The following is a 26,605-nucleotide window of genomic DNA, read 5'->3' as shown; positions in this document are numbered from 1 at the left end:
TAATTGAACAATAAGCTCCACCACGCTTACCTTCAGTGCCCCCACTCCTACCCCACCACATCCTTGCTCTTCTGGGGAGAGTTGGCAGGGAGCGCTGATGGAGGCCAAGTCCATCCTTGGCATATTTGTAGTGGGTGTGAAGGAATGGCACCTGGACAAGACCAGATCTCTGCGTCTAGATACTTAGAGGAGTATTATAAAATAGAAGCTTATACAAGCATCTTAGTAGAGGAAGAATCTCTGTAGCTCTTTGTTTTGAGGGTTCCCAAGACCACCTCCCCGTTCTGTAATTCACTAGAGGACTCCTCATATAGTCAGCCTCTCGCTGTCATAAATCTCAGCTGTGAGTATAGGAAGCCGAATCAGCAAAGGAAAATTCTGGAGGAATTGAGTCACCAGTTGCAAGAGCCCTTTCCCAGTGGAGTCAGGTAGGATGTGCTTAATCAAATTGTAACAAGTGTGATGTGTTGTCACCAGGGAAGCTCATTCGAGAGGCAATGCCCAAAATTTTACTGGGGGCAAAAAGAAAGCCAGGTGCTTACCATAAACCACATTGTTTGTACAAATAATTTAGGCACAGTGAGCCACTGTTGGGGAAAGTTGTTTATCAGTGTAGGGAACTGTTTACCATTCAGGTCCTCCAGGTGTTAGTCCAAAGGCCAACCATGCAAGCAGGCTTTACAAAAGCATTCTTGAGCCTGCTGTGTGAAGTCTTTTGGACACCCTGTTCCACTGGGAACTCTGGCTCTGCTTTTAGGAAGGAAGCCATCATTTTGAGACCCTGTGTTGTTTTAAAATAACTTTTGACTTCTGTTAATGGAAGTGGTGACTTTCTTGTTTCAAACGTTTAAAGTTTTCGTTCAATGCCGTGTTGAAAGGAAAGGTTATTTTACAACACCCAGGGCAGTGAAGATTATAGCAGATTAGAATGTCTCTTTATGTTTGGGATTGAATGGAGAATTGCTACAAGGTTAAATTACGTTTGTTCTCTTCTTTTATACACGGTCTAGAAAAACAGAAAGAAAACACTGGATTATATTAGGCAACTTGTTACTTAGAATATTTAAGAGTTTAATCATGTGACATGCTTGCTGAAGAAATTGTTACTCGTCAGCTGTCATTTGATAATTTAAAGAAAACTTTTTAGTTTGAAAAGTAGAAATGTTTTTAGAAGTCTGGTAAATAAAACTGAGGTAGTAATCTACCATAGTATGCTTTATACAATAAAGAGGAAAGTGGGAAATGGTTAGTTACTTTGTGATTACATCTCTACAGAGTAAAAAGACAATTTTCATACCTGTGTCAAGGAACATAGATCATTTAGATTTCAATCGGCTTTATGTAACTATTCTCCTTCTTAGCAAATTTGAGAACAAGTTTGGGCTAATTTTAGATCTCTATCTTTGATTATTCAGAGTATGTCATTTTGCTTTATGCCTGCTGTGCTCTTAATCTGGCAGGCAGTTTCTTATTACAGAGTTCCGGTCAATTCAGTTTAATAAAAGATTATGGAACCTCATTATTAAAAGTGTAATGTATTCAATTTTTTTAAGACTCTTGAGTATATCTCCCTAAATATTTTTAAATGTATACTAACATACAGGAAGAAAGGGTACTTCAGCAGTGGATAGGGGAAAATAAAGTGTGTGGGAGCTAGAATTTTAAGACCCCCATAAAGCTCTTATTATCATTGCTTATTTTTAAAAAAAGTATCAATCTTCTAATGTGATGGGATAATAAATTGTATTTCCTCTTTTCAGAGCCAACTTGAAAGGTGGTCTTTGACATCTTCTTGCCTCCTTTTCTTTACCCTTGATTGACACCTGTTTCCCCTCTCAGAAGTGTCCGTTTCTTTCATACTGTCCTTTAACTCCTTAGTCCTCCGTTGGGTGAACCACTTCCAGTCTCAACCCTGCTTCACACTCCAAAATTATCTTAACTTTCTTTTCCCTTCCTCTCCAATGAAAGTCATCTTTTCCTTAATGAAATTGATCTGTTTGTGATTAAGAAGGAAGTATGGCAAGTAAGTTAATTCACAGCAAGAAATTCATGATGAATTATCTTTCCTACTGTTACTTATATTTTAAAAGAAGAAATTTTTTTTCACCCTCATACACCAGTAGGAATATTCATATTTACAGCCTGCCTGGAAAGGCAGGAAACTCTGGCAACATCTACCAAGGGTTATAAAAAAATGTTCTTATAATTTCCCCAGTAATTTCATTTTAAGAATTCAATTCTAAGAAAATAACCAGAAATAAACACTTCTATACAGAGATATTGATCAGAACAGTATGTTCAATAGCCAAAAAAAGTGAATTATGTCATGAATATAAATGATAAATATAGTGACAATATAATGAGTTGGGAAAGCAGAAAAAAGGGATGAGAAGGATAGCTAAGCACTCACTGACCATTTCAGATGTCTGTGGGTGCTCTGAGGGTCCCAAGCCTTGGGCTACAACCGAATCAGCATGGAGTCACGCAGGGGTCATGTCTGTCTAAAAGCTAAAGGATTTTCAAGTATTTAAAACGGGAGAAAAGCAACTAAATAAAGGTTCAGTATAAATATAAAGGTGTTTTTCTGCTTAAACCTTCCAAAATACCCAAAGTTTAATTAAGCTGGGTTGAGTACAAAGCATGGTAGTTTACGAGTATGGGCTTCAGATGACATACTATGTCCTAAATCAGCTGTGTGACTTTGGGCAGGTTATTTAATCTCTCTAAACTTCAGTTTACGCATCTTAAAATGTGATAATTACATTTACCTTGTAAGGTTGCCTTAGAGATTCAAGAACATAATTCATATAAAGTGACTCATATCTCATATAACAAGATGTGTACTCAAATGTTACTTTTTATTATCATTATCATTATTGATTTAGTGAGGAAGGTAGTTAATTATCAACAGATCACAATTTTAAGATTCTAATTTTAAGATACTTTTGAGGTTATCTGATTTTTCAGAAAATTAAGTTATATGTTGTTAGGAAAATAATCTGTTTGTTGAAAAGCATTTTAGATTTTGTAGCTACAGACATATTGTATTTAATTCTGCTAGGTGAGAAACTATATGCAAGTCACTCCACATAAATGTTCAGAATTGGTGTGCATGGTACCTAAAAGGAAATAACACTTCTAAACTCTTAACCTTATAAACACAGTCTGTAAAGTTACAGTAGAAGTCTCAGAGCCCCATAAAATTTTTGCAGGATAATTTTCACAAGTCCTTTCTTGTCCTGGCTAGATGGATAGGCACTAAATGACTTATCCTAAAATGAATAAGCTAATAGCAAGTTTGGGAATGCTTTCACTGGACTTGCCTCTTGTTTTAAGGAGGCCAAGTCTCTCTCTGGATAGAGTGCATGAAATAACAACTGATATGTTGTTATAATTTTTTTCCCAAAGGATTTGTTTCCTTTCCAATTAAGGAGTTTTAAAGGAGTCAGCATAATATAACCTGATAGGTTTTACGTGTGTTAAATGTAAAAACTCATTAACCTATTTTAGTTGAATTATTGGCAAACAGTAAAATTAATTGAGAATGACAGTCTAATGGCTTTTGCATTGATCTTTTGAAATTAGGTTGATTAATGATGCTCATTGTCTTGTAATGATTTCTTAGAAGTTGTCAGTGAATTCAAAAATCGTTTTATAAGCCTCCACACAAAGTTCTATGGGGGATATTAGCAATATTTTGCTTACTCTAGTGATCTTTGATGCGAGGTGGTGTGACTGTAGCATCTATGTTTCTAGAGATTGTTCGGAAGTGCTGAGGTGAGAATTTGCTTTGTGTTCATCTCTGTGCCCATTGCTTTCTGGGCATTATACAGGGCATCTCAACTGCACTGTTAGTTTGCATGCTAGGTCCATTACAGATAAGGAAAACGGAGTTCGCAGAGATTTTTTTAAAGGCCTGAAACTTTTCCCTCATATTAAATTCCTCAAACATGTACAGAGTTTGGCGGTTAAAATCACAAAAACTATTTGTGGGCTTGGAATGGTGATTGGTTGATAAACTACAGCCCACAGGCCAAATCTCGTCCGCTGTCTGCTTTTGTATAGCTGGCAACCTAAGAATGGTTTTTACAGTATTAAATGGTTGGAAAAAAATCAAAAGAATAATAATATTTCATAACGTGAAAATTACGTGAAATTCACATTTCAGTTTTTTTGGAACACAGCCATTCCTACTCATTTTTTTTTTGTCTGTAGATGTTTCCATGATACAAAGGGAGAGCTGAGTAGTTGGGACAGAGGCCCTTTGGCCTGCAAAGCCTAAAAGAATTACTGTCTGGCCCTTTACAGAAAAACTTCGCTGATGCCTGGTCTAGAGTGGTAATTTATCTCTGGCTTTTATAAATGACTTTATTCATTATTGAATGCTTACTACTTGCCGTGTCCTGTGTGGGATTCTTGTATGCAGATGCAATAATGAACAAAGGGACATTGTGGGAACCTTCATGGAGCTTACAGCTTAAAGCTAATGTTTTAATAGTCATAAGGTAGATGTAATAATACAATTATTTGGTAATTAATAAAATATTGTAATATTCATAAGGTAGACTATTAATAATTCGAATAATAATAAAATTATTTGGTTAACTAATCTAATAATAAAATTATTTGGTTAATCTGAGTATTTACTATAACCCTTACTTGAACCTTTTTTCTTTTTAAAATATACCACACTGAACATAAGCCTTTGCTTTTTAGATGACTTGTGATTTTACTGAGGTTAGGATCATATATTATGAGCATATATTTTTGTGTTTGCTATAACTATAGATGCCGGCACTATTGGAAATTAACTTGAACTATTACCATTCCAGGGCATGTTCTGAAAACTGTTTTTTGCTAAATTTTACTAAGTTCCTGATATCAGTTTGTTTCCTTGTCATTTTTCTTTCTATTGAGAAATAATGACTCATTAAAAACTGTGAATTATTTATGTAGTACTTTATACTGCTGTATTTGTTAAGCCTCAGTGGTACATTTGTATTTCACTTTACCTGATTGGATGTTCACTTTGTTAACATTAATGTATTGTTGCATTTTAGTTTATGTAATTGCATATGAAGCACTAATATTTGTCACCATTTTAAGAATCTGTATTAATCATACTTTAAAATAAGTGTTACATAGTTTCCTAATGGCAGCAGGTAGCATAATGCCTGAAAAAATAATGTCATTGTTGCTTTTCTGAGTCAGACTCATAGTCTGATTTATCCACATTAATATTTCAGAGAAACGTACCATTAGTCCCATGAGGAGAGAAATGGTTTTAATCCATCCATCATTTATCTATCCATCAAACTTCTGTAGACTGCTTGGTATGTGCTGGTATTGTCTTAGCAACTGGAATGCCGTGGTCAGTTTCCCTGTACTCAAGGAGCAGTGAGTCTTCTCTTGCCCGAAGATCCTGTGATCCCAAAGCTATAGGCAAGGATTTGCCAGACATGAATTTTTGCCTGTGTGTGTGTGTGTGTGTGTGTGTGTGTGTGTGTGTGTGCGTGCGTGTGTGCGCTCATGCGCGCATGTGCGTGCGCGCGCGATTTGTTCCACTTTGGTTAATTTGCTCCGTTGGTTAATTTAGTTAATTTGCTTTCTCTCATCCTTGAAAACTCTTCGAATGGCAACTTAATATACTAGATTATATTTAACTTTCACTTACTCGCCTGTTTGTCAGAGACCTTGCATTGTTTTATTCCTGAATTAAGAAGTCAGAAGTCCCCTCGTGCTCTGGTTTTACATACCTTTGCTTCTGTAAGACATTGGAGAGAAAGGTGTCATTTCAAAAATATCGTTTCTTGCACCACCTCAGTTCACTAGTGCCAACAAGCTGGCACTTTTGTGGCACTATATTTATAAATATTTTTCAGTGTTTTTCACTAGTTATCTGTTGTAGAAAAGGCAAAGAACTTATAAATTCACTTCATTATGTCCAGAAGGTAATCCAAGAGACATATTTACACAGGCATCTCTCTTCCTGCTTCTTTTTACATGAGGATAAAAGGGTGCTGTAAAGGAATTTTATAGGACGTCTAACTTGATTTTACTTAAAATGTAGTTTATCATTAGTTCAGTATTAGTTTTTCTGTCGTGTGGGTAAACTTAGGAAGTCTGCTCGAAGAAACTCAAAGTTTTTTAGAAATAGTTTAATCTCAGGTGATTTCAGTGTGAATGTATTTTTATAATACTTGTGCCTGAGTCCTTATGCTAATCTTGAATGTCACCACAGCAGTGATTTTTAAAGACCATTAATGTAGTATAATCTGTACTTTTTTGGGTAAAATGATTGTCGTAATCAGATCATTATTGTGATAGTCTAACATCATTGCTGAGATGTCCTGTTATGTGAAATAATAAAGATAATGAGAATGATTCTAATGATCAAGGTATAATCCAGGCATGACAGGATATGTCTGATACTTTCTCTTTACTTTTATAGCTCTTGATCTTGTTCCTAGGCTGACATCATTACTTATTCCTACCTTTTATCTTATTTAACACAGGGATGTGAAATTATTTCAACTCCTGATCAATACCATACTGACTTTACCAAGTGCCTTGAAGTGCTCCGAAATAAGATAGAAGAAAAAGGCCTACAGGTAAGATAGGCGCCTATTTGGTGGTTAAGAGTCTTATACCAAGGATGTGAAAAATCCTGTCTTTACTTATCTGAAATCATTATTTGCTTTTGTGCTGCTTATCTGGATTCCCTTGTCAGGTTTTTTCAGTATATGAATAAATCTGCACTTAGTTGTCAAAACATTAACGTGTGCACTTGAATCAGAGGTCACAGATTCCAGAACCTTACTGTGATGAGGTCCCAAAATGGGTGAAGTGGACCTTGTATAAAGCAAACAAAAGTGGCAGCTCATTCTCAGCCTAAAGGGAGTAGCTGCTTTCTATCTCAGGTTGGTTGTTGCTCTGAAGATCTGTGTGTGTTTGTGTGTTTATATATTATGTAGGCAAGACAAACAAACAGATACGGCCTAGATTTGGCCAACATTGCAAACTCTTATATAAACAAATAAAATATTACTGCCTTTTTTTTTTAAATGAGAGAAGAGTCTGCTGCTTTGCACATGTGGGCTCTTTAAGGTGTTCAGTAGTGATTTTCACCTAGCACCCAAGTGTATAATCACATCAATTAGCTAATGCACAAATTTGTATTTTTTTTTTTAATAAATTTATCCATTTATGTATTTTTGGCTGTGTTGGGTCTTCGTTTCCGTACGAGGGCTCTCTCTAGCCGCGGCAAGCGGGGGCCACTCTTCAACACGGTGCGCGGGCCTCTCTCCATCGTGGCCTCTCTTGTTGCGGAGCACAGGCTCCAGACGCGCAGGCTCAGTAGTTGTGGCTCACGGGCCCAGTTGCTCCGCGGCACGTGGGATCCTCCCAGACCAGGGCTCGAACCTGCGTCCCCTGCATTGGCAGGCAGATTCTCAACCACTGTGCCACCAGGGAAGCCCTGTATGTTTTTATATTTTACAATTTTTTTTGATACTTGTTGAAATGATACGCAAACTTTTAAAAGTCTGTATTCCGTGAAGATCCACGAAATTAAACCTGAAGCAGTGAATGACGATTGACCATTATTTTCCTGGGAAGGGCAGGAAGGTAAGCTGAGATGCATGATCCAATGTGTCATTTTTAAACTAAGAAAACTAGGAAGACACCTTTGTACATTAGGATGGTTTTCACAGTACAAGTAACAGGAGACGTGTTTCAGCCTTTCCTCAGTCATCGAACGGGGTAGGGCCGACGACTTCAGACACAGCACAGTCAGATCTCATGTCTGCTTCTTCCATTGTCCTGGCTCTGCTGTGTAAGCTTTCTCTTCAGTCTGGTTTCCCTGACTGTCTGCAATGGCTGCTTGTAGCAGTTTTCTTAACACCGTTACATCTAGAGGGATTGAGAGGGCAGGGTCGTCACTTCCCACCGTCATTAGACCTAAGTCCTGAAATCTCTCCATTAACCACCACTCGGTTTTGGCGAAGGATGATGAGAGTAACCTGATTGTCTTGGACTGGAGCAGGGAGTGGGGGGGGTCAATCAACATGTCTCATGCAGTCCAACTACACGGCTAACACACGTGTGGCGGGACGGCATAGGCAGTGGAGACGCACCCCTAATAAAAACTTACTCCTTCGCAGAAGTTATGAAAGATTTATTCTGATGTATATTTATTAAGTTGAGGCAGTAGATCCTTTTCTCCCTTTGAAGGAAAGCCTTGTTAACTACTCTAATGGACAAGTAGCTCACTCTGCAAACTCAATAAATGTAATTGAACGAACATGTCTCATCTCTGTTGTAGCTTGAGCTGTACCTAATGTGCTACTTGCAGCAGGCAATTGCGGTAATAATATATTTGTTTAAGGAAAACAGAAGACAACCTATTGAGAGTTATCTGCTTCATCCCGACATAGCTAATGTTGAGTTTCTTAGAAAAAAATTCTAAATCTTCACAACTGTTGCAATTTTCCTAGTACTTCCACTGAGTGTATTGAAAGCTGGGAATGAAATTATGTGAGTGTCATTTGTTGTGTCTAATTGATAGTATCTCTAATACAATATTCAGTCATTAAATCTCAAAACAAATCATCGTATCTCAAACTCAACAAGGCCAAAATCCAGAGAGAGCCTCAAACTGGGGGAAGAGGATAATCAGGTGTATATAATCTGTGAAACAAATTGGACAGAGTCTTGGCCGAGCCAGTGGAGGCCCGGAGCGAGAGGATCTATTAGAGGACTCCTGCATTGGGCAGAAAGGGCCATACCCTCCTGCTCCCACCATGCTTAGTCATAGGCCGGAGGCTGCCAGGGATGTGCATGGCCCTGGTGGCAGGCTGTGCTGTGTCATGAAGGGGTTGCCGCTGGGCCGGGACAGCCAGCTGCCCTCCTCTCAGCCCAGTAGCGAGGTCTTTGTGGAGAGAATGGGAGCTGGGCACCTCCGTGGTTGGCATGCTTTGGGTCCAGTGCATTCTCCAGTCTCATCTTGAGTCCCCCTTTCTCCTTGTTCCCAAAATATGCCAGATTCCCTCCTCTCCTTTGCCTTAAGGTGTTTTTTGTGTATGTGTTGCCCCCTCTCTGTAGAATGTTGTGAATATATTTTGAATTTCTTTTTTTTTTTTTTTTTTGTATTTTTCTTTGTCTTTGCCAAGGCCATGATGGTAGAGTATGCCTGACGTCCTCAAGGAGGTCTTTCCTCCACCATAGCTCTGGGTTAGGCTCTGCGGCTCTACATTTCTATGCCTCCCTCTTTTCTCCTTTACAGTACTCTGAACACTTCTAATAATTGTGTTAACTGTGTATATCTAATTGTTTGCTTAAGGCCTTTCTTCCCAGCTTGACTGTGTAGCCCGTTAAGCTGGGATCAGGTCTGTCTTGTTCACGATTGTACGGTAGCACTGTGTGTATAAGAGACGCTCGGGGAACTCACAGGAGAGCAGGAGATGATGCAGTTAGGGGAGAGGTTTTTTAGAGAAGGCTGAGACATGAGAAACAAATAGAAGTTAGATGGCAAAGGGGAGAAGATGGTGGCCAAGTATGGCAGTCCACAGAGAAGGTGGCTCACACTTCAGTGACCCAACAGCAGATGGTTTGAAGAGCTTTACGACAGAGAACGGTGTGGTTACTTCGTGTTTGAAGAAGCATGGTTAGGTCAACTGAATTCATTACTAACAAAACCATCCAAATTAGCTCTTGTTCAGACTGAAAAAGATGGTTATGTTAAATCTGTGGACTATTTGTGAACTTCCACCTGACTTTATGTTTAACCTGGGAGCACAGCATTGTCTTTGGTCTAACATAATAGCAGGAGAAAAGCAAGATTAGAAAGATTGGAAAGGAAAATCATAAAAGATTCTCCTCCACACATTCTCCTACCCTCAAGTGAGATCATCATGAGGGCTTTTACAAATTTCTTCCTAAAATACACATAAACTGTGTCAGAAAATCCTTTCTACTTCTCCACCTAATAAATCTTACAAAATTATCATACATTTCTTGTTTTCCACTTATTGAATTATAAACATGAATTTGTATTCAAAGTGTCTGTATTTTGTAGTAAGATCTTATCTTTTTAGCATATACTTTAAAATATTAACTATAGTATAAATGAATTGAATTAAAGTAGTATTTAATATGTTAAGGAACCATACTGTGTAACATATTAGAACTTTATACAGTTCGGATCAGGGTCTGTCATTATCCTAAAGGAGTTTACTATCTAGAATATGAGGTTAATTATAAAAGAAAAGATTTCCCTAAATTACCTTATTTATTATTTATCTGTTTTAAACCTGCTCTTCCTCCACTTTTATTCCTCTGCAAAAAGGGTCTCTGATACATGTGACTCTTTAATGCTTTGCTTTTATGTTGCCACATTGTTTATCTGTGACTGAGTCATGAATAATAAATTTATCAGGATGCCATCCGATATGACTGAATCTTCAAAGAGCACATATATATTCTGATGCTGTAATACATGTTTGAGATCTAAACCCTGGAATTCAGTGGAAAACATTAAAAGCTATTGCTCCAAGTTTTAAAAAATGTAAGATGTACATTGTTTAGGATGAAGCAGGAAGAAATCTAGATTATAAGGCCCTAAGAATAATAGGTCTCCTGAAATACAGATGAGGGTATTTCCTAGAATTATATGGCAATAGAATCAGTTACTTCAGTGTCTGATGTTTTAAACAGACTTTATATTGGACAAAATTTGGGCAGAAAAGTTGATGTTAATTTCAAACTGTATATTGTATAGATTTAAACTCATACTAGTTTTATTTGCTAAAACCTCAATACATTTTAGCCCATTTATACTGTGTTATTTTTTTGTAAGCAGTTTTTTAATCAAATGATGCAGGATGCTGAGTATTATATAAATAAGAGCAAATGTGTACGTTTTATACACACAGACAAATATTAATGACTACAAATTAAATATCACATAAAGACTGTAGGATTGATCAATTAACCCAAGAGGACAGAGTAGAAAGACCTTGAGTTCACCTCCTCTCAGGGGCACACCAAAAGTACAACTATTTACAGAACAGCTATCAGAGAAATAGATTGAAACCTACCAGAAAAGATCTTATACAATAAAGCCATAAAGAAGGAACCCTAACAAGATGGGTAGGAGGGGCGGAGTCATGGTATAGTCAAGACTCTTACCCCCAGGTGGGCGACCCACAAATGGGAGAATAATTACAACTACAGAGGTTCTCCCCAAGGAGCCAAGGGGTCTGAGCCCCACACTGGGCTCCTCATCCCGGGGGATCCTGTGCCCAGAAGATGAGCCCCCAGGACTTTTGGCTTCAACGGCCTGCGGGGCTTACTTTCAGGAGACCAAAAGGACCAAGTGGGGAGATAGAGACTACATTCTTAAAGGCACCCAGGGGAGAAGCAGTAATTTGAAAGGCGTCTGGGTCAGACCTACCTGCTGATCTTGGAGAGTTTTAGACTATTTATATCTACTGATTATCAGTATTGGACATGATTGGTTTGTAATGGACTAATGACTTTTTTATGTTCATACTAAATATCTGTTGCTGCTCATCAAATTTAAGACTGACTGTATCTGATTGGACTAATTACTTTATCAATATGATAAGATATCCCTAGGGTTGCTGGAAGAACTATGATAGTACTGTGAGAAGTATTTTCCAAGGTACTCTGATGTCTTCAATAAAGTCCGCTCTGATGAGCTGGTATCTTTGGCAAGATTCCAGTCTTATCTAAAGCAAAACTTAATAAATCTGTTGTGTGTGTACACATGTGTTCTGGAAAGGAATAAATACTATCTTTACATTAGAGAAACCTAGCAGATACCACCTTAATCAAGGAATCATAATTAACATCATCAGTGATAATTCATGTTAGTAATCCACGCCCCTCTCTCTAGGTATAGGGTGAGAAGGGCACTTGTGGTGTACTTCCCTAAAACCAGTAATCTCAGTTTAATCTTTGAAAAAAATCAGAGAAACCCAAATTGAAGATCATTCTACAAAATACCTGACCACTATTTTCAAGGTCATGAAAGACAAGGAAAGACTGAGAAACGGTCACAGAGCAGAGGAGATGAGAGAGACATGAAAACTAAATGCAGTGGGGTGAAATGTGAATCAAGTCCAGAGTTTCATTAATAGTTGTGCCCCAGTGTCAATCTTAGTTGTGACAAATGTGTCATGTTTATGTAAGATGTTAACATCGCTGGGAACTGGGTGAAGTGTGTACTCGCTGAAGTATCTTCACGACTTTTTACTAAATCTCAAGTTATTTCAAAATAAAACATTTATTTGAAAAAGTATGTCCAGTGTTGCAAATATGCTCTAACAGTGGAACGGTGTCATCTTTCTGTGCCATGACTTACAGTAATGTAGAATAAAAAGCAAGTACTACAATCGATAACTTTTTGTGGACTCTCTCAATTTTAAAATGTTTCCTCAAAAAGTTTCAAACTGTAAGACTCTGCTGCATGTTTAGGCAACTGTTGTACATGAAAACTATGCCTGCTTGAAAACCTTCACTAGAAATTTGATGGTGTTTAAACTACACGACAGGCCAGATCCTCTCAACTTCCGCAGCTTCCCTGGAGATCAAAGTATGGTAGGACTCAGTCAAGGATATGATTTTATCAGGACTGGCTCTAGAAGGAGTAACCCTGTTTATTCCTGCATTCCCTCCTGACCTGTCAAAGTTCTGCGGTCTCCATCCCCACCTCCATTTTCTCCCTGGCTCTTCTTATATTGATATTCTGTCATACCTGCCTTTTACTTTTATCTTGTTTCCCTGGGCTTCAGTTATCATTCTGTGCCATTAACTCTATATCTTATATCTCTGATCCTGAACTCCAAAGCCCTATTTCTAACCACTAACTGGAAGGCCAGAGGAACTTCATTTCAGTGTAAACCAAAATTCATCATCTTTCTCACAAAATCTCATTTTCTCTTTCTTTTCTGTCTCATTCAGTGGCACTACCATCCATCCACCTGGCAGAAACCTGAGAGTAACCTTATATTTTACTATCCCTGTACCATCCCTCAATGGCTGGTCACAGTTGCTTTAATTCTACAAGTATCTCCTGTGCCCACTTTGTTCTTTCCAATCTTACTGGTACTCTCTTAGTTCAGACCTTTATCATTTCTTACCCATGTCATTTTACTAGCCTTCTGTTTGCCCCCTTCACTCCATTCCCTTACTAAAATTTATATCCTCTGTCTTCGATGGACATCTGCTTTAAATCTTTTCTTTTCTCCCAGTTACTTATTCAATAAATACTTGTTCAATGAATAAATTTATTTCCAATAACATCAAGGCAGATTCCAAAGGATATCCTGGCAAACCTTAGCTGGCATGTATCCTCTGTGAAAGAATCTTCTTAGTAACATTTCCTACTAATTCTCCCACGACACGTGTGACATGTGTCCAGATTCCTTACATTGCTTGCTGTTTGTACCAACTGTAGGAATGAATATGCTTATTATGAAAAGAATTAGTCTCCAACACATTGTAATTAGAGGTTAGGTGCTCAGATGCTTGGGTTATGCTGACATTCTTTCAGCTGCATGACTACAGAAAGCTCTTTAACTTCTCTAAGACTAATCTTTCTCATCTGGAAAGTCAGAATAATAATCTACACGTACCAGCGAGTTATGAGGCAAAGCATTTACTGCAGTGCCTGCCACATATAAAGTCCTTCATAAAAATGTAATAGTAGCAGTGGTGGTCATATATTTTTGTGCACCCTAGCTCTTGTGATCTCATAACATTTTATATAATTTCCTTTGCATAATATATTTATATATTTACAGAATATAAATATAAATTTTATATAAATAAAATATAAAATACTGTATTTTATAGATATATTTTATAAAATATATTTATATATTCTATTTAATTTTATAAAATATATTTTATATGTAATATAGTTATATATGATATTTATTTTATAAAGCATATACCTTAATATATTTATTTTATAAAATTATAAATATAAATAAGATCTTTTATAAAATATATATAGTGATCTTTTGATTTTATAATAAATTTCATGGACCAATATGATATTCGAATTAGATAATGTTTTTAGGGATCAGACTAATTACAGTTTATAGCCCAGTTTCATGGACTCATCATTTCTTTTTTTTTTAAGTGAAAATAATTTTTTTTTAATTGAGGTATAATTGACGTACAACATTATATTAGTTTCAGGTGTACAGCATAATGGTTCAATATTTGTATAAATTGTGAAATCATCACCACAGTAAGTCTAGTTAACATTCTAGCATTGTTTCTTTTGGACATATTCTAATTTTACAAGATCTCCTTTAATATCAGACACTTGAATTAAACAGAGGGCTCCTCCCATGTTGCAGTGTTTCCTAGGGGAGGTCTTCAATGTCCCCTTTTCCCAGGGGACCAGTGAGAATGGGATCTATATGTTTAGTGATGGGATCCCTCAGCAGGCGAGTTGCACAGCCCCGCTGACCACTGTGTGCCTCGTGCCTGGATGGAGAGAGAAGAGGAGAGGTGTGCCCCAGCTTCTCCCATGCTGCGGGGGACCTTGTGTGCCTTGTGCCTGGATGGAGAGAGAAGAGGAGAGGTGTGCCCCAGCTTCTCCCATGCTGCGGGGGACCTTGTGTGCCTTGTGCCTGGATGGAGAGAGAAGAGGAGAGGTGTGCCCCAGCTTCTCCCTCGTGCCTGGATGGAGAGAGAAGAGGAGAGGTGTGCCCCAGCTTCTCCCATGCTGCGGGGCACCTTGTGTGCCTCGTGCCTGGATGGAGAGAGAAGAGGAGAGGTGTGCCCCAGCTTCTCCCATGCTACGGGGGACCTTGTGTGCCTTGTGCTCGCTGGGGGATGTGTTACCCAAGGTAAGTCAAAAGTTCCCTTCAGAGTTCCATGGGCAGACTTTCTCCCGTTAGGTACACTGTGGAAGCTCCCGGGGGTCATCTTCCGATCAGCCTAACAAACTTTTACGTAGTATGTGTCTGTTAAGACATCATGCTAGGATTTGGTGACCAAATCCATGGCCTCAGATAGACTCCAGTCTAATAGAGGAAACAGATACATGAGTAACCAGAGAACAATTCAGACTATCGTAGATGCTGTGACTTGCCTCTTCAGGATAGATTCAACTTCTTAAAAAACGGATTGTTTATATAGAACGCTTCTCTACTTCCTCTTTTAATTTTACATTTAAGAACATAGAATAATAAGATTTTTTTTTTCTAATGAAATTGCGCTCATATCTATGAGGCCTTCCACGACCACCTGGTTTAGATAGCACCCCTCACCCCTCCTCCTGTTACATCCCTCAGTTCAGCAGGCCTCTACCCTTCCCTGCTCAGCTTTCCCCATTCCACTTGCCACCGTCAGACATATTTAGGATATTTATTTCTGTTACATGTTCACGCACTGGAATGTAAAAGTTCATGTGGGCAGGGAATTGTGCATGTTTCTTCTCTGCTGTATCCCGAGCATCTAAAACAATACCTGGCAGTCCATAAATGTTTATCGAATGAATATATACATATATGGAAGAATCTTTTTTTTAGCAAGAACTTTTTATCAAATGTTTGTTAACTTTATTCAGTAATCTGCTTTAACTTTAACATGACTTATTCCACTGCCCTAGCTCTTGTCCCGTTATAATTGGACACTTTTTGGTTTTGGCCAGTACTTGGAGATATCCACTATTATTCGGTCATACACACATCTTTAGTTTTTCTCTTCATTTTACGGGGAAGGGAAGGGGATGTGTGCAGTGTGTAATTAAAAATGGTACATATGGTATCTTTATTTCATTAATTGGTATTTTATAATACTTCTGGGACCTGCTTCATTTTACCAGCCTAAGTTACTTGAAAAAGTTGAGAGCTAACAAATGAGAATGCATAGAGATTGTCTCATAAGCCATTACCATTGTGAACTTGACAAGAATAAATCTTGCCAACTTTCTTGAATTGATACTGAAAGCAATACCATACAGTTTCAACATCAGCTCTGTAGCTCAGGCATTGTAAGGCTTTTATGACAAGTTTTTCTATCAATACCTTTGTTCCTGTGCTTATCTACCTAAAAGGAATGTTGTAAGCTTAAATTGGTAATTTTTGTGAAATTCTAGAAGGCATCATGTCACATACAAACACACACACACACACACACACACACACACATAAATACACATTCAGCTATACATCGGTATGTCTACACAGACCACCTTTTGATTTTTAGTATATGACCAGCATGGCTATCTTTGTCGAGTGACAAAGTAACTGCTTATACCTTCTGGTTCTGGAACAAATGAGGTGCAAGCTAAGTATCAGATGAGGAAGCAAGGAGAAGAAAAATTTCTGGGCATCAAATGAACTACCAGGCTGCTTCCTAGATCATTTTGGAAAAGCCTTCAAAAGAGAAGTTCCCATCTCTGATTTTCCTTTTCTTAGAGACCAGCAATCTTTTTTACAGTGCTGTGCAACAAGAGAAAATAGATATTCGCCGTGCTTCGGAGTGACTCAGGAGGTGCTGCTATGGATATAAAAAGCTAACTGCCTCAGAGGCTGTGGCAGCCTAATCCGTCCCTGCCAGAGGAGAGAAGCGTGTTTTATAGGCCCCGGGACAAGGGTTAAGTTTATCTGCTTAGCAGGAATCTCGGCTGGATGACTCACTTACCAGACAAAATTTCTTATTAATGCAGAGAATTACAGATAGGGTTGATGTGGTGCTCCTTTGCAGGAGAACACCGACCTAATGTGAAAAGGACTATTTTATTTAAAGTTACTGCATTGTGCAGAGGCAGAACCTACAGATGGAGGAGGAAACTATATCTTGAGAACTTCTGTAATAATAATGCACTTATATTGGAACATCCTGAAATTGCTTAGTAGATTATAAAATTTCTTCTTCTGTGTATCCGTTAGCCAAACATATGTAGTAGTGCCTACACTCATAATTATGATTGTCCACAATGATAGTATCTATAGTTTAAAAAAATGATTTTGTTATAGTGTGTCATGATCGAAGAACTGAAATGATGTTACTACTTATCACAGGGATGTACACAGCATATTGATATATTTTCAGTGGTACTTAATCAGGAGAAGAGATACATACATAGAAACATTCTTCTTTGTGTTAGGTGATAAGCCTAGGTATCTTGGAAAGTTCCATTTAAATCAGAGAATATGAAATCCCATAGCATTCACTCTCCATCCTTCTCCTCTCTTTGTAGCTGGAAGTAGAAAGTGTCTTTCTATTTCCATGACCGTCTCTTTTCCCAGTATTTCTGCTTAGCATTCCATAGTCAACATGCTGGTCCTTAACAGGTGCCTAGAGTAGAAGTAAGATAATATCAGCTTCTTTTCTGGATCCACTAGGAACCTTACCTTCTCAACACATATGTGACTGTATGTACTTTGCATATGAACAGCTGTGTCGAAATATTTTGAAACACATTAGGAAATAGGAGTATCTGAATTCAAAGTTACATTTTTAAATTACATTTTAATTCTATTTCCTCATCCATTTCTACTAGAGATTTTAGATGCCTGTAAAACTGACCCTAAAGATTCTGCTTTTCTAAAGCATCCATATAAATGAAATTATTTCAGAAAGAGGAAATTATCGCTGAACAAACATTTTCTCCCAGATTGCACTCAGTTTACTGTGATGCTTATGGAGATGGAATACATTTAGCAAAATATCAGTAGCAAGGAGCATCGCTTCTACCTTAAAGTCAACCTGAGGATGATCAGGTGATCAGCTATTTTGTATACGTGTATTCGCCGAAGCAAACTTACTACACTGCAAGAAATAAGCTTTACGTAATTAATGTCACTGCAGTAACAGTTTTAACATTCTCATTTGGCATTATAAAACGGTCCAGTGCATATTCAGAAACCAGAGTGTTAATGACCAAGTGCGAAATTTGCAATCAGAATGTCTCTATTCTCCCAGAAGTTGGAAAGGGGATAATTCACATAAACTATTTATATTGCACCAGATTGCAAAATCTAAGCATTGCACTACAGCAAGCCTGATAGCCACCTGTTATAAACTGGTCAATAAAAACTGAGGAGAGTTTTATACCCCTAAACTTTGGGAAAATAATGCGCCCAAAGTACTACAAATAGCCAAATCCAATCCATCCAGACATGGAAACCAAGAGTTTCATTTATCATTTTAGACAAGAATATGCAGCTAAGACTTATTTTATGGCTGAAGCAAAAGCAAGAAATATTGTTTGGAGAAAACAAATCATGATGATGCAAGATAGGGTAATAGCTATTAAAAAATGATCACAAGTACAGAAGTACTCATCTTCTGGGAACAAAGCATCTCTTACCAAAAGTCAGTCAGTTGGCAGAGGTTTTGAAAATTGTCTATTTTCAACTTGCTCAGTGGTGGGAATGAAAGAGGATGAGTGAGGGATGAAAGAGGATGTGGGTTTCAGGTTCTGGTACCTCATAACCCATTTTCCACGGAATGGGAGGAATGACTGCTTAGTGCTCTTCCAAATATTCAACTTTAGAAGGGCATCATGTATGTTATAGAAATTTTAGCCAGAGTGAAAGAAAAATATCTGGTGCTTTTTGAGTAGGATGATCAGGAATGCAGATTTGAATCTTTTTCATTCATCTGCCAAGCAATCATTTAGCTTCGAATGGACGACATTTACACAAACTGTAATATCCTTTCAAACTCTACTTCCAAATAGCTAATGGTTTCTGAATATGATATAGGTCATACTTTGAGTTTTAATTTTGCACTAAATACCAGCTGTGTTGACGATGCTATGCTAGGTATTTTGGGATTTCTAAACCACAAATAATACATCTTTCCGTTTCTCAAGACCCCCGATGGTATGAGAGGTTTGGAGACCATAATTGCCTCCAGTAGATTTATAATATCCATGCTATTTATACACACCATGATTTTATGTAACTTTACTTACTCTTAAATATATTCCTGACTCTTCAAAGAATTTAATTTTCGGCAGAGATAATAGAATAAAATCATGTTAAAAAAAAGCACAAGTATGTGTTTTATTTATTCTATTCAACTCTTCTTGGCACTCACTTTCTGATATAGAGAAATGTAAATACATGCAAATTTGCTCTTGCCATCACTTTGTGTATTTACATGGAAAAATAACACATTTCCATATATATATATATATGTATATATATGTATATATATATATATATATATATATATATATATATCACATTCTGCTTTTTGTTTATATGGAAAAAAATGTCCCATACCCAGGGGTCTCATTGATATGGTTTCAGAACCAATAGGCCAGTTAATCATGGAAATATTAGTACTCAGGACAGATCTGTGAGGAAAGACAACACTGTTATTACAACCAGGCTTGAAATATTTAACTAAAAAATGCAAAGCCTAGAGTAAATCAGAAAAGCATTTCATTATTCTGGGAATGAACTCAGTCATTGTCCTATACTCTGTCATGACCAGGGCATCTGAAATTAAAGTGTTTTTGGGGATTCCAGACAGCAATATGAAAAAGCAAAGGAAAGTCACTGTGTGCAGTAAGATTCCTAAGGAGTAGAACTGGTCACAGCAGTCATCAGTGCTAGAAAGATTGTTTGGGGTCACATAGGAAGGATCTTTTAATCTCTAGGTAAAGAATTTGAATTTTGATTTACAGGTGATATTAATCTGTTAGAGAATTTTGAATGAAAAGTCATAATGTAATTTAGAAAATTAGTGTAATGGTTGTGTGCAAGCTGAATTGAAGGATGGAAATTCTAATGATAGTTAAAAAAAAAAAAAAAGAACCAATTACAGGCTTCTTGAAGGATAACTCTTTTTTAAAAAATATTTATTTATTTATTTATTTGGTTGCACCAGGTTTTAGTTGCGGCAGGTGGGCTCCTTAGTGCGGCTCCAGGGCTCCTCAGTTGTGGCATGTGAACTCTTAGCTGCAGCATGCATTTGGGATCTAGTTCCCTGACCAGGGATCAAACCCAGGTCCCCTGCCTTGGGATTGCGGAGTCTCATCCACCGCGCCACCAGGGAAGTCTCTTGAAGGATAACTCTTTAGTCATCTTTTCCATCAAGAATTTGAGAAATAAAGACCTTAGAAAATAGACTTAAACTGTGTGCCTGGTGATGATGGGTCTTGTTTGCCAGAGTTAAAGCATGGAAACCGTTACCATTCAGCTAACAAACGTCTGTTACATATTTACCAGCCACTCTGCTACATATTGTATCAATAGGTTGAAAGGTGCAAACTGAATGAGACAGGTTATCTGACTCTTAGAATTCATGGCCTTGGAAGTGAATGCCCTTGTAAGCAGGATAGGACAGGTGAGAAGCCCCTTGGAAGTGGACCTTCTCCAGCCTGAACCCTCCTTGTGCAGGTGGTAACTCAGCTGCATCTGGAAGATAGATTAGGAACTAACCAGAATCAGGGGAGTGTTTTGTTCTGAGTATTCAAGGTCAAAGGTAAAACTCTCAGGTTTGGGATGTCAAAGGGTAGGCAATACCGAAAGTCCTAATCACATGTGAACACTTGCACTGTTTGCATGTGTTTCCTTTAACAAGCTAACAGAATGCACTAGTAGGGAGGGGCCTGACTTTTGGGGTGGGCCTGTCTCTCCTGGCCTCCTCTGCTGCTGACTTGGTGCCAGTGTGTCAGGGACCTCTGGCAGCAAGACTTTCTTCCAGTCTGTACAAGCTGAACTCCCCAGAGAGGTACAGGGACATAATAAGCTCCTGATGGTCAGTGAGGGTATGAGCTGCCTGAGCTTTTATGCTAAAACTTTTACTGGGGGATTATGGTTTCAGTCAGGAGTCTTAGCATAGATCCTTTTCATCACCTTCACAGTTTTCTGTCGAATGCAAACAAGCTTGTATACATTGCTCACTTTTCAGGTATAAATATGTCCCTTCCTCTGCTTTTTTACTTTTTAAGCTTTTCTCTCAATAACATGTTGAAAATCAAGTTTTGTGGTAAACATGTTTATGACGTTTCTTAATAATGTATTTGCAGTTTGGCAAAATTGGATGAAAATGCTCTGTCCAAACAAGTTTGGTTTTCTTTTTTTTTTCGGAGGTGGAGGTAGGCATCTTTGGAAATACTTTACAAGGGAGGGTGGGGAAAGGGGATAGTTCAGACACTGAGGTTTGAAATCTTGTGATGTGTTCTGAGAACTAAAGTATTTCTAGAACATAAATGGGGTGGGAGTGGCACATGTAACTTAGGAGTCAGTATAGGAGGAGATTGGACTTTTATCTTGTAGGTTCTGGAAAGCCAGTACTGAAACAGAACATTGGCATGATCAGATTTGAGATGTAGAAAGCTTTCTCTCATAATCAGGTAGAAAACTACTTGGTTATAGAAGGCCAGGCAGGAGGCCAGTGGTGTTATCCAGGGGAGAAGGATAATGCCTGAATTAAGGCTGCGGCACGGAGGATAGAGAACAAATTATTTGAGAAAAATCGGGAGCCTCGTTATCTTGCCATTGCAAGAGGCATTATTTCTTTCTCACCCAAACAGGTTTGCATTAAACTGTGACTCATTGGGCCTTGTTGAAATTTAAATGGGATCCCTGTAGTATTGTTTCCACAGGCTGCCAAGATCCAGCCAGGTATATTCTGTGTTTGTCAGTACAGTATATTCTGATACCATAAAACCTGAGGTCTTTAATTTCTCTGGTGTTTCATTGTACTTCACATCAATCACTGGAATTATTTTATAGGCTTATTAAAACATATTTTGATATTGCTGGGTTGTTGGCAGTTTATTGTTTTTCCTCTATCTTGATCCCATGATTTCCTTCATAGCCTGCATTGGGTCTTCCATCTTTAAATTAGAGCATCACACAGTTGGACCAGAGAATTTCACTTCTGTGTAAGCCTAACTGTTGTACAGTAAAGATCTTTGAAGCTTAAGGGAAGCTTAAGAATAATGTCTAAATTTTTTGAGACCCTAGAGTTTAATTCTGTTAAGTTGGCTATGTTAATGTTACTTGTAATTCTCAAAGAGTAGGGTAAACGCGTGTCTTGGTTTACATGGGATAGCCCTGGTTTATGCATGTATTCTTGGTGTAATTATTTATAATGTCCCCCTTTTACTTTCAGGAGTGTCTCAGCTTGTACATTAAATTGTATGGTCACCCTATCAGGGAGAGCCACAGAGAAATTGCCCATTTATTCATCTCCAGAATTCAGTTTATGGAAAGTCAATGCAATTAAAATATGCTGACAGCCACTGTCCCTGCTGTAGACTTCGTGCATGCTGTATCTAAGTCTTTTTGAGGACAAATGGAGAAAAACATGTCATTTGTTTATCAAAAGGTTTTTACTGCTATAATAGAAAAATGAAATTGCTTCTCCTTTTGGTGTTATATATCCTTCAGCCAGTCTTGTCATGATTCTATTAAGGCAAATAACGCAAAGCCAAGTTTTTCATTTATTCTCTAAACAAAACAGACACAATTATTATTTAACCTGTTAGAGTGGAAACCAGAGAACCTCACATGGACTGTTAGAAGTGAAAGGGGTCTTGAAAAATAGGTTAGGGAATTTAGTCCATCCCTTACCTTTATACATGAGCCACCTAAGTCACAAGGAAGTCATGTATGTGGTTCCATGGCTATTAAGGGAATATACCATACTATAGTCAGGTCTTCAATGTATTAATCCAGGGTTTCAGGGTTCTTTTTTGCTACACATGATTGCAGATGAAGAGCCAAAAGCAATCTCTGTTCCACCACTTCCCTTTGCTAACAAAAAGGGTCCATGTAAAATACCCTGACTTGAATGTAGGACATGTATAGAAATCAATTAGAAATTAATTTTTAACATTTTTATATTACAGAATATGGCATAATAGGTATGTTCTTGTGTTATGTGTGCACAAATATATTATTTAAAATATTTTATCCACAGAGCTAACAGGATTGTGACAACACTTTTTAGAGTTACAAACACTGACTCTTTGATGGATCACAACCGATAGAAAATGTGTTAGCTTCTGAGAGTAGCTTACATTCTTTAGAGAACGGTAGATGTGTTCTAAAATAAACAGACTTGCCCTAGAGTATGTATGCTCTCTCTCTCAGTGCCCTCTGAAACTCGTGGTCCATCCTTGTTAAAAATGCCCTGTATTCACAATGTCTTCACATCTAATTCCAACAGAAACTGGGCTTTTTTCTAAGGACCGCAATTCTCTGAAGCCATAGTAGTGCTGTTGTTTTGTTTTGTCATTTCTCCTGCTGCTTCTTCTAGAATGGTCCCCAGAATTAGGGGTGGGTGTCTTCACTACTGTTTGCCATTTCTAGACCTGTGTGGTCCAAAACTCTAGCCACTAGCCACCTGAGCCCTTGAAGTGTAGCTACCCTAAATTGAGATGTGCCATTACTGTAAAGTACATTGAGGGTTTTGAAGACCAAGTGAGAAAAAATGTAGAATATCTCAATATTTTTTCCAGCTTTAATGAGATAATTGATATATAACACTGTGTAAGTTTAAGGTGTGCAACGTGATGATTTAATACACATATATATTGCAGAATGATTACAGTAATAAAGTTAGTTAACAAGTCCATCACCTCACATGATTACCTTTGTTTGTTGTTGTGGTGATGAGAACTTTTAAGATCTACTCTTAGCAACTTTCAAATATACAATACAGTATTGTTAAGTATAGTCACCATGCTGTCCATTAGATCTTTGGAACTTACTCATCTTTCAACTGGAAGTTTGTACCCTTTGACCAGTATCACCTTACTTTCCCCACCCCGCAACTGCTGACAACTGACATTAGCCTCTCTTTGCGTTCAGCTGTTTTAGATTTCACACGTAAGGGAGATCATACAGTGTTTGTCTTTCTCTGTCTGACTTATCTCACTTAGCATCTCACATCCTCCAGGTCCATCCATGTTGTCACAAATGGCAGGATTTCCTTCTTTCTCATGTCTGAAGACTATTCCATTGTGTCCATGTATATTTATGTGTGTGTGTATGTTACATATATATGTGTATACATATATATGAATATATCTCACATATTTTTTAATCTTCTTTACCCATTCATCTGTTGACAGACACTTTGGTTGTCTGGTTGTTTCCATATCTTGGCTATTGTGAATAACGCTGCAGTGAACATGGGAGGATGTTTGTGAACATGGGAAGATGATCATGACTTCTTGTGTGTGTGTGTGTGTGTGTGTGTGTGTGTGTGTGTACACACACTGTTTCTTCTGGGTATAGAAACAGAAGAGAGTTTGATTGCTGAGTCATATAGAAGTTGTATTTTTAATATTTTTAGGGACCTCCATACTATTTTCATAGTGGCTGCACCAATTTCCATTCTCACCAACAGTGTACAAGGGTTCCCTTTTCTCTATATCCTTATCAACACCTGTTATCTCTTGTCTTTTTAAAAAATTTTATTTTATTGAAGTGTAGTTGATTTACAATGCTGTGGTCATATCTACTGTACAACCAAGTGACTCAGTTATACATATATATATATATATATATACATTCTTTTTTATATTTTTTTCTATTACAGTTTATCACAGGACATTGAATATAGTTCCCTGTGCTCTACAGTAGGATCTTGTCTTTTTGATAATAGCCATTCTAACTAGTATGAGGTGATATCTCATTGTGGTTTTGATTTACATTTCTCTAATGGTTAGTGATGTTGAACATCTTTGCATGTACCTGTTGGCCACTTGTATATCTTCTCTGAAAAAATGTCTCTTCACATCCTCTGCCCATTTTTTAATTGGATTGTTTTTTTTGCTACTGTATGAGTTCCTTTTATATTTTGGATATTAACTTCTTATCAGAGAGATGGTTGCAGATATTTTCTCCCATTCCATAGGTTGCCTTTTCATTTTGTTAATTGTTTCTTTTGCTTTGCAGAAGGTTTTTAGATCGATGCAGTCCCACTTATTTGTTTTTGCTTTTCTTGTGTTTTTGGTGTCATATCTAAAAAATTGTTGCTAAGACCAATGTCAAGGACCTTTTTCCCTATGTTTTTTTCTAAGAGTTTTATGGTTTCAGGTTTTATGTTTAAGTCTTTAATCCATTCCAAGTTAATTTTTGTGGGTGGTATGAGATAGGGGTTCAGATCTATTCTTCTGTATATAATTATCTAGTTTTCCCCACACCTCAATATTTTTAATACAGGTTACATGTTAAAATGATATTTTAGATATACTACATTCAACAATACACATTTAAAAATTTTTACCTCTTTTTACTTTTTTAAATGTAGCCACTAGAAAATTTTAAATTGGATATGTGTCTCCTATTGTATTGCCATTGGACAGTGCTGTTCTATTTGATTCTTCGATTCCTCTTTCCCCTAAAAACTCCAGCTCTGAATCTCATGTCCTCAGATTCTATCATCCTTATTGCTCATTGCTGTAGTCTTCATGTGTTATAATCCTGGTCATTTTCCTGCTTGTCTTGATGAAGTCAACATGTAGGTCACCAATAATTTTTTTCAACAGTACTGTATTAATTCATGGTAAATTCCATACACACTTGAATGAACCTTCCAGTACACTGATCTCTTGTTTCCTTAAACTTATCCCCTCTAGTTATATTGTTTGCCTCTTTACCTCAGTTAATTGTATGAATATACCTAGACCTTGTCTATACCAAGATTTGTAAACCCTCCATAATCTCTGTTTTATCCATTTGACTCACCCATTTGCCCCTGACTTCAGCAATTCTTTGACTCCACCAGTACTCTGATCCATTGACCATGCTCTTTCACTATCCTTCAACCCTTGTTTTATTTCTCCATTTATTCAACAAATATTTGAGACACCAACAGGTATATAATAATGTGCCATGCTGTATTCTAAACACTAGAGACAGAAAAATCTCTGCCATCACTTAATTTTAGTCTAATTAGAGTGACACATAATAAGACAAGCTAAATAAATAAAATATTTAGCACGGGGTTAGATAATGAGAGGTACTAAGGAGAAAATTTAAATCAGGGAATGGGGATATGATCTGTTGGCATGGAAGAGGGGATAGTTTTTGATAGATAGTCAATGAAATAAGTAAAGAAGCTAGCCATGTGAATATCTGAGGATAATGCATTCTAGGAAGAAAGAACAGCAAACGCAAAGTCCTTGAAGTAGGAAGGACTCTTGTGTCTTCAAGAGATAGAAAGGACTCTTGTGTCTTCAAGAGATAAAAAGGAGGAAGGAATTATGATTGGAGCCGAGAGGAGGAAGAGAACGGAAATAGGTGAGACCAGAGAGACACCTGGATATCCAACATTTCAGGCTTTGATGTCTTATTAAGAAAAATCATTAGAAAACCATTGGAGGATTTTGAACAGGAGAGTGTCATAATCTGATTTACATTTTAACAGGATTGTTTTTGATACTGTATTGAGACTAGACTGTGGAGAAATAAGGGCAGAAGCAGAGATCTGTTGGAGGCTATTGCAGTGTTTCCCATGAGATATAACGTTGGCTCACATCCTCTGATGGATTTTGGTGGCCATGGTTGTGATGAGGTTGTAGGTAGTGAGGAGGGGAGAAATTTTGGATACGTACTGAACTTAGAACCAGTAGAAT

General features: G+C 37.5%; 1 protein-coding gene across 2 annotated transcripts in view; it reads left to right on the top strand.

Moving 5' to 3' along the window:
• Window positions 1–26,605, top strand: part of TPK1 (thiamin pyrophosphokinase 1) — a 358,052-nt gene that overhangs the window by 176,012 nt on the left and 155,435 nt on the right. For both annotated transcript variants that reach the window (XM_068549611.1, XM_068549612.1), the window contains exon 6: window positions 6,516–6,611. In XM_068549611.1, the coding sequence (XP_068405712.1) occupies window positions 6,516–6,611 (96 nt within the window). The remainder of the gene's footprint in view (window positions 1–6,515; window positions 6,612–26,605) is intronic.

This window comes from Eschrichtius robustus, chromosome 8 (assembly GCF_028021215.1).
Source record: "Eschrichtius robustus isolate mEscRob2 chromosome 8, mEscRob2.pri, whole genome shotgun sequence".
NCBI lineage: Eukaryota > Metazoa > Chordata > Mammalia > Artiodactyla > Eschrichtiidae > Eschrichtius > Eschrichtius robustus.
Note: the sequence above shows the minus strand (reverse complement) of the source record. Positions and strands in the feature narration are given on the sequence as shown.